The sequence below is a fragment of the Pseudorca crassidens genome, chromosome 2 (genome assembly GCF_039906515.1).
Source record: "Pseudorca crassidens isolate mPseCra1 chromosome 2, mPseCra1.hap1, whole genome shotgun sequence".
NCBI lineage: Eukaryota > Metazoa > Chordata > Mammalia > Artiodactyla > Delphinidae > Pseudorca > Pseudorca crassidens.
The window spans coordinates 96,594,378-96,608,907 of NC_090297.1; the positions used below are offsets into that span (position 1 = coordinate 96,594,378).

The 14,530-nt window shown below is 40.4% G+C and overlaps 1 protein-coding gene and 2 long non-coding RNA genes across 8 annotated transcripts in view; 1 reads left to right on the forward strand and 2 right to left on the reverse strand.

Annotated features, from left to right (window-relative positions):
• The window catches only part of LOC137219116 (uncharacterized), a 36,051-nt gene that overhangs the window by 8,968 nt on the left and 12,553 nt on the right, over positions 1 to 14,530 (forward strand). For 5 of the 6 annotated variants that reach the window (XR_010940979.1, XR_010940980.1, XR_010940981.1 and 2 more), the window contains one exon: positions 297 to 12,739. This is a non-coding gene — a long non-coding RNA (uncharacterized lncRNA). The remainder of the gene's footprint in view (positions 1 to 296; positions 12,740 to 14,530) is intronic. The other variant, XR_010940982.1, reaches the window with a different exon arrangement.
• On the reverse strand, positions 7,997 to 12,332 carry LAMTOR5 (late endosomal/lysosomal adaptor, MAPK and MTOR activator 5). The gene is made up of 4 exons (XM_067727211.1): positions 12,208 to 12,332; positions 11,287 to 11,348; positions 9,265 to 9,382; positions 7,997 to 8,332 (listed from the first exon to the last, which is right to left on the reverse strand). The coding sequence occupies exons 1-4, from the start codon at positions 12,240 to 12,242 to the stop codon at positions 8,272 to 8,274; spliced, it is 276 nt and encodes a 91-aa protein (XP_067583312.1). The 5' UTR covers positions 12,243 to 12,332; the 3' UTR covers positions 7,997 to 8,271.
• LOC137219117 (uncharacterized) lies at positions 12,756 to 13,853 on the reverse strand. The gene is made up of 2 exons (XR_010940985.1): positions 13,766 to 13,853; positions 12,756 to 13,681 (listed from the first exon to the last, which is right to left on the reverse strand). It is a non-coding gene; the product is annotated as an uncharacterized lncRNA (long non-coding RNA).

Here is a 14,530-nt window from a genome sequence, read left to right on the forward strand (position 1 = left end):
TGAACTGTCAGACTTTAGTTGAGCCTTTCTTCTTCCAGACTGGGTCCAGAAACTGGCTGGAGTCAGCCTGGGTCCGGGGTCAGACTGGGTTGGACTTAAACTGGGCTGGTCCTGTGTGAGGTCTCAGGTGAATGAAATTTTGTTTTAAGGGTGAACAAGTAGGCTATCCTTACCAAAGACAACCTTGTACTACAGTAGCCACAGTTTATCCACTTATGAGGTGCCCTAGAGAAGAAGGGACCCCAGCCAACCCTTACAATAAGGGTAGAGGGAAAATTATTCTTCCTCCTCTACAGTTTCTGGTGACCAGGATGACACCTGCTGGGACACTCCACTTGCTTTAGAGCCTGCTGATGGGATCCCGGGAAAGCTGGCAGAAGCCCATAAAGGGTGAGAATTCTTACCAAAGGCAGTTCTCCTGGACCTCCACCTGTGGTGCCTGGTTGAGAGAGCAAGGTACAATTTCACAGTGTTCCTTCCATTCTAGATTCAGATTGGCAGGAGAAAAGTGTTTGTAAGAATTAGATCTTTGGGGGCTTCCCTGGTGGCATAGTGGTTAAGAATCCGCCTGCCAATGCAGGGGACATGGGTTCGATCCCTGGTCCAGGAAGATCCCACATACCGCGGAGCAACCAAGCTCGTGTGCCACAACTACTGAGCCTGTGCTCTAGAGCCCTCGAGCCACAGCTACTGAGCCCATGTGCCTAGAACCCATGCTCCGCAACAAGAGAAGCCACCACAATGAGAAGCCCGCGCACCGCAATGAAGAGTAGTCCCTACTCACCGCAACTAGAGAAAGCCTGCGTGTAGCAATGAAGACCCAATGAAGCCAAAAATAAATAAATAAAATTTATTATAAAAAATAAAAGAATTAGATCTTTGAATGGTGGCTTGTGAACTTTCATTTAAGTCCCCACTGGTTCTTGGACTTTTTACTCCCAGGGACAGCTATAGCTTTCTCATTTATCTTGTTATGTCCTGAGAACTTGGCTTGGCTTTCTGCCCATCAGGGCACACAGGTTGGCAGTTCTTATGTGTGCAGGCAGCTCATGTGTCACATTGGGGACCCCCAAAATATGGCTGGACAGAAATGTGGGTCACCAGCCACCAGGGGAATTGTCTTTCTTTCTTTCTTTTTTTTTTTTTTTTTTTTTTTTTGCGGTACACGGGCCTCTCACTGCTGTGGCCTCTCCCGTCGCGGAGCACAGGCTCCGGATGCGCAGGCCCAGTGGCCATGGCTCATGGGCCTAGCCGCTCCACGGCATGTGGGATCTTCCCGGACCGGAGCACGAACCCGTGTCCCCTGCATCGGCAGGCGGACTCTCAACCACTGCGCCACCAGGGAAGCCCTAAGTCTGTCTTTCTTTGATTATCTTTGGGAATAGCTCTGGATCTTGGGGCTGGGGGAGTAATATCTTTTGTACTTTCTTTGGGGATGCCTCTTGCATCCATGGTTAAACTATGGTTTTGTTTTTGAGTCATTTGATAGGGATACCTTTGGTTTAAAAGTAAAAGAAAAGTTTGTTTAGTATTGCCAGGAATAGTTACTGTTTGTCCCACCTAAAACGTGTTAATAAAATATTTAAAAGGATTTTCTTAGTGATCTTTCTGGTTAGAAGTTGGCCACTCTGGGGAGTTCCTTGATTGCCTAGTGGTTAGGATTTGGTGCTTTCACTGTGGAGGCCGGGGCTCGATCCCTGGTCGGGGAACCATCCCACATGCCATCCCGCTTGCTGCGTAGCGCGGCCAAAATGCAAAAAAAAAAAAAAAAAAAAGTTGGTTACTTTGGAAGCTGATATTCAGAGCCTGATAGGAACTGTTTTTAAGGGCTTCTCCACGAAGCTGAAATGAAATTATGTACCCAGAGGGAAAGAAAAACATTCTGAGGCCACTGTGGAAGAATTTACTAAAACATTCAAAAGATGCACAGCTCCAAATCTGGAACATAGGAATCTTTTAATTTTCATCTTAGTTGGAAATCTCCCTGACATAAAGAAGCAAATTGAAGATAATATAGTTGGATGGGTGGGTTCACTGGGCCTCAGGTGGCAACCCAGTTCTTTGAGGAATAAAGAACAACTACTTGTCTTACAAATCGAGTTTTGACAGGAACAGAAATGCAGCTCTAGAAACAATGAAAAGTCTATCCTTTTTACCAATCTCAAAACCTCCTCTATTCAGCTCAGAAGGCTTACAGATATTATAAAACATCTGGATTTAGGGAATAAGAGTTCTTCTTGGTGGAACTTACATCCTTTTTCTGTGCCTTTGAGCTTTGAGATGTAAGCGTTCTGCATCTCGAGTATTTAGAGCCATTTCTTTGAAATGTGGACTTCAGGGAGGTGATTCTTATTAGAAGGACAAAAACAAAAGTATGTGGGGGGCGATTTGGAAACTAGGTGAAAGTTCTACTGAGTTAAATTATGGATATTCATTGACTAGATCATTTCCAAGTAAGATAAAATACTGAAACATTAATTACTGAACACAAATTTATCTACTTTTGGCATTTTATCTACTTTGGCTTCTTATTACAGAGGAACTAAAGATATTTGGGTTTATTGGTAAACGTGTTTTATGCCATATGGAAAAATTTACTGTGAGGGAGAATATACTTCTGGAAATTATGAAATGTATTTATAAATGTGCCAATCCACAGAATGCTAGTGTAACAGTCCACAGTTGCTTGCTTCTTAGTTTTCACTAGGAAGTAAGGATTCTAAGGGTTACGAATTCTAATCGTTATATGTAATTTAAAACTACTAAAATATAGGGGTGAAAGGAAACAACTGTGTGAAAAGTAGGAAGGAAAGTAGAATGTGTCTAGGGGGTAAGGAAAGGTATGGAAAGACTTTATTAAAAGTCTTTTTGTCATTTGCAGAGAGTTATTGTTTTACTCTGATGCTTTCACAGAAATGCTTCTTTGTCTTTAGAGATTCATGGAAAGATCTAGAATACAGATTTCTGATAAGTTTAAGAGCATAAAAGTGAACTGGGTAAGAATTTTCAGAGCTAATGAAAAAACTGGGTTCATCCTGAACAAGAATTAATAACATATGATTAAATGAACTGATGAGGATGATTATAATGTTTTTTACAACTTTTTCTTTGAAACACTGCTGATTCCTTAATGTTTTGTTTTCCAAATTTAAGGAAACCTTTCTGTCTTAAGGCAGTTTGGTAAATTATACCTTTGTAAACAAAAGTGAAACGTTTTTTTCCCTACCTGATCCCTCCAGAATTTGGAAATTTGTTGTGTAGTCTTATTTTCATGGCAATATAGTGATTTATATAAGCCCAATAAGAATATGTTCTTATAACAGGACACAATTGGAAGCCTTGGTTATATTACCAAGGCTTTGACTAGAATGTCATATTTGAGAATATGCATAAAATCAGATATGACCGGACAGTTTTAAGGAACTAAGGCTGACTTTATGGAGGCAATAAAGCTCCTAAGAAAAACTGGCCTGGCATCTTGTTTATAGGGTTCCAAGAAACCTTACCAGGTGAGTAAGGAAGGTCACTTCCTGGCAGGCCCGAGAACCTCAGGATATCTTAGGGACCTTGAGAAGAGAGGAATTCACCCAAATCTATAGGTATTCCAGATGAAGTCTGAAATGACAAATCCTTGACTTGACTGCTTAATCTGGAGAGCCTTTAAAAGTTCAATCTAAGATTCCTTATGAAAAGTCCTAGCAAAACAGATTTAAAAAGAGCCTATACGGTCAATTACTCTTCCTACTGCACCTCTGTAAATAACCAGCCCAAGTTTTATGAGACTAGACTTATTCTGCAAACAAATTAGCCTTACTGTGATTATCTTTGATAGAAATGGGGGTGATTATAAAAAAAATTATGTTGTAGTAGAAAATTATAATACGATCTTGTGGATATCAGATTCTAGTCCTATTCACTGTCTTTGAGCTTTTGTTATATACCTGTAAACCGGACTGGATCCTGAATTGTTCTAGTTTTCTCAAATATCTGGCTACTCTCCAAACTAAGATTTCCAGTTTTCTCCTACCCTTCTGATTTGAAATCACTAAGAACAAAGACTACCCTTGAACCTCCTTAGAAGGGACCGTACCAAGTCAGCAGTCAAACTTCAGGGCCTTAAACCTTGGGTCCGTATCTCCCAGTTAAAAAGGGCTCCTCCAGACTCTTGGAACTGTACAACTGGAGACCTAAAATTAAAATTGGCTTATGGAGGTTCCTCTCCAGAAGCAGATAGCATCTTGAGATGGACAGCTCTCCCGAGATCACGGATCAAGATCTTTATTTCCTATTTGAAACCTTTATTCGTTTTGCCTTTTCACTACTTGCTTTTTTCTCTCTGTTAATACACGGTAAGACAATGCTTCTCTGGCAACTATCGCTGGATCTTGCTAAGGCCATACCTACAGAACAGAAGTCCCTAGGTTTTCTTGGTAAGATAATTTGAGATAGTAGAATTGCTTTAGATTACTTGTTGGCTAAACAAGGAAGAGTCTGTGCCATAGCAAATACCTCATGCTGTAGCTGGATCAACACCTCTGGTAGTGTAGCAAATGCAAGAAATTAACAAGCCACTTGGCTGAGGCAACAGGAGGCCATTAGACTAAGGTGGCTCTAGTGCTGTGTGGCCTACATAAGCAAACCAAAACCTAAGCCTGTCAATGCCTCAAGGTTATGAAATGAAAACCTAAGGACAACCAGCCACATACAGCCAACTAGGCTTTAAGCTGTAGCCAATCAATAATTTCCTTGCTTTGCTTCTGCATTTTCTCTGCAAAAGCTTCTTCTTGATCTCCTGAATGGAAGAGCGCTCCTAACCTCCTCTGGTTTGTCAGCACCAGCTTCACATCGATTTTTGCTCAGATAAGCTCTTATCATTTTTAATATGCCTCAGTTTATCTTTTAACATTATGCTCAAGGCAGGGAGTGAGGCCCCAGAGTTGGGCAATACATTTCCTGGACTATAATTGGCAATCTGCAGCACATTTGTGTACCTTCTGTGTAATGACTGAAGATTCTGGTTAGTACCTTGGAGTTCCAAGCCCTCTTTTAATTCCTTTTCTATACATGTTACCTTAACTCCAAACACCTCCCATGAAAGGTGTATACTTATATTTAATTTTAATGAAACTTTTTTTTCTATTGCATTTTGGAAATGGTTAAGGCTGAGTCTCCTAGAACATTACTGGGACAATTCAGTTTTCTTATCCCATTTCCTTCCTCTGCTCCACCCTCCACATCAAAAAAGAAAAAAAGTCAACAGGAAATTGCCTTTCATCTTCCCAGCACCAACGTTCCAGGTTTTAAACCAGAGTGTATTTTAGGCTGATGTGTGTTTTTCTGGTTTTATCTGGAAAATCTGCACATATTTATTATGCATGTTTCTTAAAAGGTAAGGGGCTTCTCAGGCTCTTAAAACCAACTCTATAATATTTTTGATTCAAGCGCTAGCAGAAGCACAGCTTAGTGGTTTGGGAAGATGGCCTCTAAGTTAACAATGGAAAAGATTATGCAATTACGTGGGCCTGGTGGTAAGGATCAAACAAACCTTCAGCAGAAGACAAAACCCAAAAGAGGGAAGATGAGTGTTTTTCAGAGAGTTATATGTAGTTACTAACGTAATCTAGAAAACATTTTTTAGTAAACATCTGTAAGACTTTGTTTTTGGTAGGTACTTGTTGCTCTTTTAAAGCAGGGCTATCTATGATTCTGATCACAGGATGACGTGAGGCTAGCTTTGTATTGCTAGAGAGCTCTGATGCTGAGGGCTGGGTCAGATTTGAAATGTGGCAGAAAAATGAGTCATTCCCAGAGGCTAGGAAAGCTGCAAAGATGCTGTCAGAGTTGAACCCTTTGAAACATGTCTTTCATACAGAAAGCTTTGAGGTATAGTGGGAAATGCAGACTTTGTTAGAATCTCAACTTTGCCATTATTTAAGCCTGCACACTCTGGGCAAGTTACCCTCTCTGAATCTGTTTCCAAACCTGTAAAATGTGGCTAATATTATTTACAAGTTTGTTGTGAGGACTGTGTATATACAGTAACTGCACATTAACAGACCTGCTGTTGGTACTTAGTTCATTAAAAATGGTTCTTATTAATCATGTGGGGCTTTATATCAAGAGCAAGGAGTTCTTAAGCCACCATTGGGATATTAGTTAAATTTTGACATCTGTACCCAATCGACTTAATAAAGCTTATACGATTTTTAACAAAAATAATTCCCTCAACCTCTGACTTTCTAACTCTTGGCCCTAAAGTTATTCAGCAAGGATGCAGCATGATTTTCCTGTCACCACTATTACCCTCACCCCACTGATAAATACAGTCCATGAAACTTTTTGGCACTTAGGGACTTCGAGTATAATACGAGCACTACCGAGATTTTATTTTCCCTGTCCTCACTCTTTGTGAAGAAATGAGTTAAGATTTGGGGAGGGTTCCCACCATTCCTTAAATTATAAGAGATCACTGTGCTTAAACTAGCACTTTATATATTTGTAGTTGCTTGATATTTTTGAATAAATGATATATATTCTTTGTATACTGTCAAATATTAAATTGCTAGACAGCAATACGAGCTGCATTCAAATTCAACAAAATGAAGTCTTTTGTATCTTCTTATGCACCATTCTGTTGAGAATGATAAAGTCTGAAGAGAAGATAATGTCCTATACTTTCAAACTGGTAGATTTTCTTCTGGCCAAACATACCTACTTCTGTAGTAGTCTGGCTGTTAAAAGTAAGGCTCTGACTTGGAGGCTTGGGTCCAAATGGTGACTCTGCTAATTCCTTAGCCTTAGTTACACAAATGCAAAATGGGTCAAATTAGAGTACCTACCATATAGGGTTGTTTTTGACAACTATGTATGAAACTTTTATGCTTCCCTGTAATATTAGAAGAGTTTGTCAAGTTTACAAAAAAAAATTCCTACTGCCATCTTTATTACAACACATTGAATTCAGGAAAAATTCTTTGCAGATTTGATATCCTTTTGTTACATTGTATTCAATATTTTGTATTTATTTAGTTCTGCTCAATTTTTAATCCTTAAGAGTTTAAACTTTTTCTCCATACAGGTTTTTTTCATCCTTTATTAATTCCTAAATGCATTATTGTTTTTGTCACTATTGCAAATGTTTTCTTATTTTCTATTTTGAGGTATAGAAGCTTTTTCACTTTTTGTAAGTTGATCTTCATCTTGTAATTCTGCTGAATTTTTTATTAGTTCAGGTGGTGTTTTTATTAGTTCATGTTTTTTAATTAAAACTGTTTTATTGTGGTAAAATACATAAAATCTACAATCTTAACCATTTTTTTATGTTAACCATTTTTAAGTGTACAGTTTAGAGGTATTAAATACATTGATATTATTGTTGCCACCATCACCACCATCCATCTCTAGAACTCTTTTCATCTTGTAAAACTGAAACTCTGTACCCATTAAACAGTAGCTCCCCATTTTTTCCCCTCACCCTAGCAACCACCATTCTACTATGTCTATGAATTTGACTGCTCTAGGTACCTCATATAGGTGGAATCATACAGGATTTGTCTTTTTGTGACTGGCTTATTTTACTTAGCATAGAGTCCTCCATGCTATAGCATGTGTCAAAATCTCTTTCCTTTTTTAACACTGAATAATATTCCATGGTATGTATATACATTTTGTTTATTCATTCACCCATCAACAGACATTTGAGTTGCTTCCACCTCTTTGCTATTGAGAACCCATATAGGGTTGTTAACGAGAACTGAATGTGTTCCTGGCATATAGTAAGTACTTATGATATCTATTATTATGTTTTTATTATGGGGTAGGCGTATGCTTGACTTGTTTTATATATCCATGGATGTTTCTGTGAGAATCTATGTATTTCAGGAGCTTCCGAAACAGAATGGTTTGGAGCAGTTACCTTTTTAAGAAAGATTACAATTTGATAATTGAAAAAATAAACATTTGATAAGAGTTTAAAGAATTCAGAAAAGATCCAAGCTTTCCTCCAACCAGTTTTATTAAACATAACAAAATTCTGTATACAAAGTGACCTAAACTTGCTTCAAAACATACTTCCCTTAACTAGTATTTTGATAAGTCAATTTTGATAAGTCAGAGTGTCAAAAAGCAGCTTACTCTAAAATTAATAGAAAAGTGCCTAATGCACATTACATGAATGGCCTAATTACTGGAACTCTAATAGCTCTATAAGATAATTAACATAAGGTACGATTGAGTCCCCATGACAAGCTGCTGGAGAACTGATACAAGATGTCAAGAGGCCATTTTGTGCACTGCCACTGTGATGCCATCGTGTTTCTGGATCATAATGTTCCTGAAAGGCAAAGTGGAAGATATTCAGTAAAGTGTTGCAAGTGGGAGTCGACGTAAGATTAAAGATGCTGTTTGGTTTAGGACACAACTAAAAAAATAATACTTACTTTTCTATGTATGAAAGCAATATCTAAATACAATAAAACATTTGGGAAATACAGAAAAGTATAAAATATAAAAACGAAATTAATTCTATAATCCTGTCACTCAAAGACAACCACTATTAATATTTTCCTTTTTTAATATGCATGTATACCATATATACATTTTTTCTCACTTTACAGAACTGTGATCATAATGTGCATAGTTTATTTATTTATTTAAAATTTTTATTTATTTTTGGCTGTGTCAGGTCTTAGTTGCAGCACAGAGGGATCTTTCATGGCAGCACGAAGGTTCTTCATTGCGGCACACGGGCTCTCTGGTTGTGGCACGTGGGCTCAGTAGTTGCAGCGTGCAGGCTTAGTTGCTCCGCGGCATGTGGGATCTTAGTTTCCTGACCAGGGATCGAACCCGCATCCCCTGCATTGGAAGGCGGATTCTTAACCACTGGACCACCAGGGAAGTCCCTGTGCATGGTTCTGCTTTTTTCATTTACTATTATTCTGAGGACCCTCACTTGGAATGTCTTTGGTATTTCTATTACTACAGACATTGTTTCTGTTCTTTGTTTAGTCTTCCTCTGTGTTATTTATTGCTTCTTTTATTGATAGTTCATGACTCCTCTTACTCTTCATTTAAATGTCTTTGTGGTGTGAAAGCACATTAGCTTTAGAGATCAATCCATCTGCTCCTGTGGTCCAAAGGGTAGAACCTTCCTCCACGTACTTTGAGAAATCACTGATGAACACAGGGCAAGCCCCAGTCAAGTTTCCCAGGGATTGATTTTTCTGAATGAAAAGGAAAGGAAGGGATCTGCTGCCATCTACTCACCCATTATCTGATTCTAGACACACCACAGGAATATCAGTGGGGTCTGAGGTTAGCTTAGCTGCTTGCTGGGCTAAAACAGATATCACCCCAGCATGCTCATCTGACAGGGTTCCGCGGCCTGGAAGACAGAGATGATATCAGGTTGCCTGACTGTCCAAAAATGAGTATAGACGTATAGTAGAACTGAATTGAATTATTCACAAAAAGAAGGTTCAGCTCATGGTCTCTTAGGTTAGGTACTGACATAAAATGATTCTGCCCTGATACTCAGTGGTTCCATCAGTGAGAAAGCCAGTAACAGCTTTTAAGTCAGTAAAAGGCCATAACACTCAATTTTCCAAGTCATTCCCATCACCATCTCTAAACACTTTCTCAAGCATATAAGGAAGCTGTAATTCAAGTCAATCTGAAAGCAAACTGAAACGAAGAAATTCATAGGTGAGACTGACAAAAACCAGTAAGGGCAAGAGACTTGTTGAAACTAATTAATTCCTCATGGAAAATCTGATTTCCTTTTACTGAGATCAACCTCAAAGGATATAAAGATCTTTACTCAGGAGTTTGGCTGTAAGATCACCTTAACGGCATGTATAAATATTCTGTGAGCAATTATTTCCACTAGAATAAACTGGTTTTTCAAATAGCAACAGAATTGGCTTTTTACTAATGTTTGTTTTAGCCTGTAGATAATAACTAAATCTTGGATGTCAGGTACAAAACGTAATTACTAAGTTTACAATATCTTTCTGTATATAAAGGCAACACAAGCCCATCTGCCTGAAACTAACTCAGGTAATAGACATGCCAGTATGGCAGAGTTGATGGATTTACTGTTGTTACATAAAACATTAACTGGACACACAGTGCAGTCTTTTGGGTGAAGTTTTCTTGAAGGAGTACATTTAGTTTTACATTTCTGCACTTGAATTTCAGCCTTTCCTTTGTGAGCCTGGCAAGTGCCTCAAAAAAAAATCTGCCTTTTTTCTTCCAACTAAACTGATTTGTGTGTAAAACCTGAGTTACAGACTACTTCCTTCAATTACCCTCCCAGCAAAACTTCAGAGCTTTAAAAAGTCCTGCAGTACAGAGGAGTAAGGAGCAAGGTGTCCTGGGTTTACTAGTTCTGACATTACTTAGCTGAAGGCTTCCATTGTTACCTTTCTGGATTTATTTTCTCATCAGTAATTGTTACCATTTATTGAGCATTATGTCTGGGTTCTGTGCTGAGTGCTTTACATATATAATTTTATAGTATTCTGATTAAGAGGCTTCTGAGCCAGACTCAAATCCTAGCTCAACTACTTACTAGCTGTATGGCCTTAGGCAAGTTAGTGAACCTCTGTGCCTCCATTTCTTTATCTGCCTAACAGGGTAGTCATGAGGATTAAATGACTTAGTATACACAAAGCACTTAGAATGGTGCCTGGCACATAGTAAGAGCTCAATAAATGCAATTCCATAATAATAATTCTTATTAAGCAACAGCTCAGTAAAGAAACTGAGGCTCAGAAAGGTTCTTTTTGGTCCAAGCTGACACCACTAGTAAATGGAAGAGCAAGGGGTTGAAGCTAGGTGTGTCCAACCCTACAGCCCCCATTTTTACTACCTACTCACTCTTAAGTGAAGTTGGACTAAAAAGTAACACCACCCATCTAGCAGGGTTATTGTGAAAATTAGAGATAATGTATACAAAGCTTCACAGTCCCACCATATGGCAGAAATTCAATAAATGGTAACTGCTGTCATTATCTGAAGTCCTTTCTAGACCCAATTTAAAATGATTAAAATACTACTCTAGTAGAAATGACTCTGTAGTGCTAGAACTGCAAGGAACATTTCTACCTTTATAGAGAAGTTTCAATTTCCTAATTTTGTTATTTGGGGATGATCTCTACGCTTGCAAAAGTCCCCAGAAAGTGGCAGGGTAACAGGAAATAAAAACTAGAGAATAATAGCACACTAGGCTCCCAGTCAACATCAAATGCTGTGCAATCCACCAAAGGGTTGATGTGAGATACTTACAGCCCAAATTGAGTCCTTGTGAATCTGTGCACAGGACTCCAACAATGGATGGATTCTTCATTCTAATTCCAGGAACGCAGGAAGAAGAAAGCAAATGATGTGGGAAAATGAATTTAAATAATTATAACACAAATATGCTTTCTCTGTACCAGGCATTGTTGTAGTACTTGAAGTCAGTGTTAATCTTTTTTCACTATCGCCCACCCCTGTCCCAGGAAAAATTAAATTACAATTAACTGAATTAAATAGTTAAACCAGTTTCTCTCTCATGAGAATAAAGACCGTGCCCAGGTACTGTTGAGCTTTGGAGGGCCACAAACATTGCAATAGTTGGGATTTTGTTGCCTTCGTTAAAAATGCATATGTTAACATACTAACTCACTTGAAACAACTGTTGACAAACTCTTAGGTAACACGGGCTGCCTCCTGGAGGGGTAGTGGGAAGCTGAGGGGCACTGATGCGAGGGAGGTGTTTCCCTGTACGCCTTCTATTTTTCCAACTTTGGATTTTCCGTAGATATTACTCATTCGAAAAATTTAACGGATGCCTTTCAGCAAGTAACTGGTTACACCCGGAAGGAAATAATACGCTGTGTGTGTTTACGTTTATAAGGCAGGGCTCTGCACAAGTGGTACTTCCTTCTCCCAAACGAACCCGGTTCCTCAAACTCCCGAAGAACGACCCTGTCCGGACAATTTCAGCACGAGAGTCGGGTTTGGGCTCGGGCCGCGGAGACCCGCTCAGGAGGGAGTGTGCGGAGCCCCGGCGGGATTTAATTCCGGGTCATTTCGCACCCACACCGGAGGCCCCGGGACAGGGCGTCCCCAAGACGCCCGGCCGGCGCTCGCAGCTTGCGCCCTCTGTCCCGTTCAAATCCCCCAGCCGCGACCCCAGGACAGGCCTACGAGAATACTACTCACGTGTCCTCCAAGTGCTGCTCTAAAGTTGCCTCCATGCCGCCGTGAGTCGCCGCCTTCTTCGCCGCTGGTCTCGGGTGCCCCTCGGTCGTTCACATGACGCGAGAGGGCCGTGGGCAGGAACGGTGCCTCCAAAGGGACAAAATTCGTGGCGCAGCCTTCGCGTTGTGTCCAGGATGACATCTTTACGCGCCCGCCACCGCGAGCCGGGCGGAGGTTCTGCTGCCTGTGCAACAGGCGAGGGGACGGCGCGGAATGCCGCCGTGGGAGGGAGGCCTGCGGTCGTCCCTCGGAGCCGGCCTCCTGGCCTGTCCCTCTGTCTCCTCCATACAGACCTTTGGATTACAATTCCACCGACTCCAAGAAGTCGGGCCAGACCCTGTTGAAGTTTTACAACAACCCGGGCGGCCCGACGGGGTCTCATCCAGGCGGTGGGGCAGAGAGAGACAAGAGAGACACAGGACCCCGGTGAAAGGCTTACAGGGGAAAAGACTGGACACAGGGACTAGAGGACGAGATGGAACAATGCTAATAGGTATGGGGAAAGTGTCGGGATTTTAACGAAAACGTTGGTTCTTCCCCTTTGGCGAGGGCTTGGGAAAGAACGTGTCACTTGTGATAAATAAATAATCTTTAAAAAAGTTAATTATAAAAGCAGTTTTAAAAAATAAGGAAAGAAAGCCCACCCATAGCCTCTGTCCAGAGTTGACTATTAATCCCTTGGAGAATATTCTTTCAGCCAATTGTCTTTGCAGATGTATGCTTTTAATGTTGTTGTTGTTGTTTCTTTTTTAAGCAAAATTGACACACATACTGGACATACAATTCTGTAGCTGACCCTTTTCACAGAATTTAGCATAAATGTCTTTTCATGTCAGTAAGTATTCATTTACACAACCTCTGTAACACTTACAAAATAGTCCATATTATAACTGTTAATTGATTTAACCAACCCATATCAATGTGCAGTTAGGTTGCTTATAGTTTTATTGTTATTTTGGGTTCTTTGGCTATTACAAATGCTGGATGAATATCCTTATAGCCAAATATTTGTGCAGTTTAAAATTTTCCTTATGAGTTACTAGAATGGAATTATTGGGTCAAAGGATATTGACATTTTTAAGGCTTTTAAAATACACTTACAAATTGCCCCGAAGAAAGGTGGTAACAATTTACACTCAGGTTGGTAGCATTCTGATGAAAATGGGAGTATGTCCAGAGGTCACCCATCGCCCATAAGCCAATACCCACTCCTTGTGCTTAAGTCCTCCTAACATCACTCCTGGAGCTACCTTTTCTCCAACCCTCTTACCTCCAGCTTTTACTCACAGCCCACCTTCTGTTCTGGGGCCCAGCTTCAAGGCTTCTCTCGACTTGAATTCACAGTCCCTCTTCATTCCCTAGCTGTGATGGTGAGAAACTTGCAGCTGCCTTAAAATTCCAGTCTTGAACATTGTAATTCAGGAGTGTTAGACTCCTGCCCTAGAGAAATGATTTATATTAACCTCGGGGTCACATAATATGGGCCATTTAAATTTTAGAAAAAGCTGTTTAAAGCTACCCTTAAAAGATAGCATCAGAAAATGTGAGGAGCCGGCCTGCTTGCTGCTGAAGTCCTGCCCCAGGCAGCTCGGCACCACAGTAGCGCCCCCTTGTGGTCCCAATGTGGTGTAAGCTTTGCTGGACTGGGGCATCTCAGCTCTGGCTTTCTAACCCTCAGGGCAGCGACGTCCAATAGCAACGGAATGTGAGCCAGCCACAGCTGTAATTTTAAATGGCCTGGTAGCCACGCTAAAAAAAGTAAAACAGGTGAAATTAATTTTAATAATATATTTTATTTATCCAAATACTATGTCCAAAATATTATCATTTCATGATGTAATCAATTTTTAAAATACAGAGATGTTTTGCATTCCCCTGCCCCACCCCGGACTAAGTCTTCAAAATCCGGTGTATATTTTACACTGACAGCGTGTTTCAATTCAGACTAGCCACATTTCAAGTGCTCAATAGCTATGTGTGTGATGGGTGGCTACCATTGGTTAATGCAGCTCTAGGATATCTGTGATTATCTCAAAGCCAGATCAGTGATTATAGGATTCCCGGAAAAGCTGGTGATCACTTTTTACGTGCTAAGGAAGGCCTCCAAGGGGAAAATGAGCACGTAGGAAGAGGATGACCGCTGGCTCAAGCATCCTTGTTGCTCCGGAGGTGGGAAGGCAGGCTATTCCACACCACCCCCTCTTTCTGTGTCTTCTTGCTGTTTTGTCCCTGTAGAAGGAGCGGTGGCTTATGTAAGCTGGGGAAGTGCTGTTGGCTGGAGTGA

What these genes read in the sequence shown, in the direction of transcription:
- LAMTOR5 (XM_067727211.1), bottom strand. Translation starts at nt 12,242, where the DNA reads ATGGAGGCAACTTTAGAGCAGCACTTGGAGGACAC. An exon ending in GAGCAGCACTTGGAGGACAC is followed by an intron (nt 11,349 to 12,207) that starts GTGAGTAGTATT and finishes TCCTGGAATTAG; the next exon opens with AATGAAGAATCCATCCATTG. An exon ending in ACAAGGACTCAATTTGGGCT is followed by an intron (nt 9,383 to 11,286) that starts GTAAGTATCTCA and finishes TCTGTCTTCCAG; the next exon opens with GCCGCGGAACCCTGTCAGAT.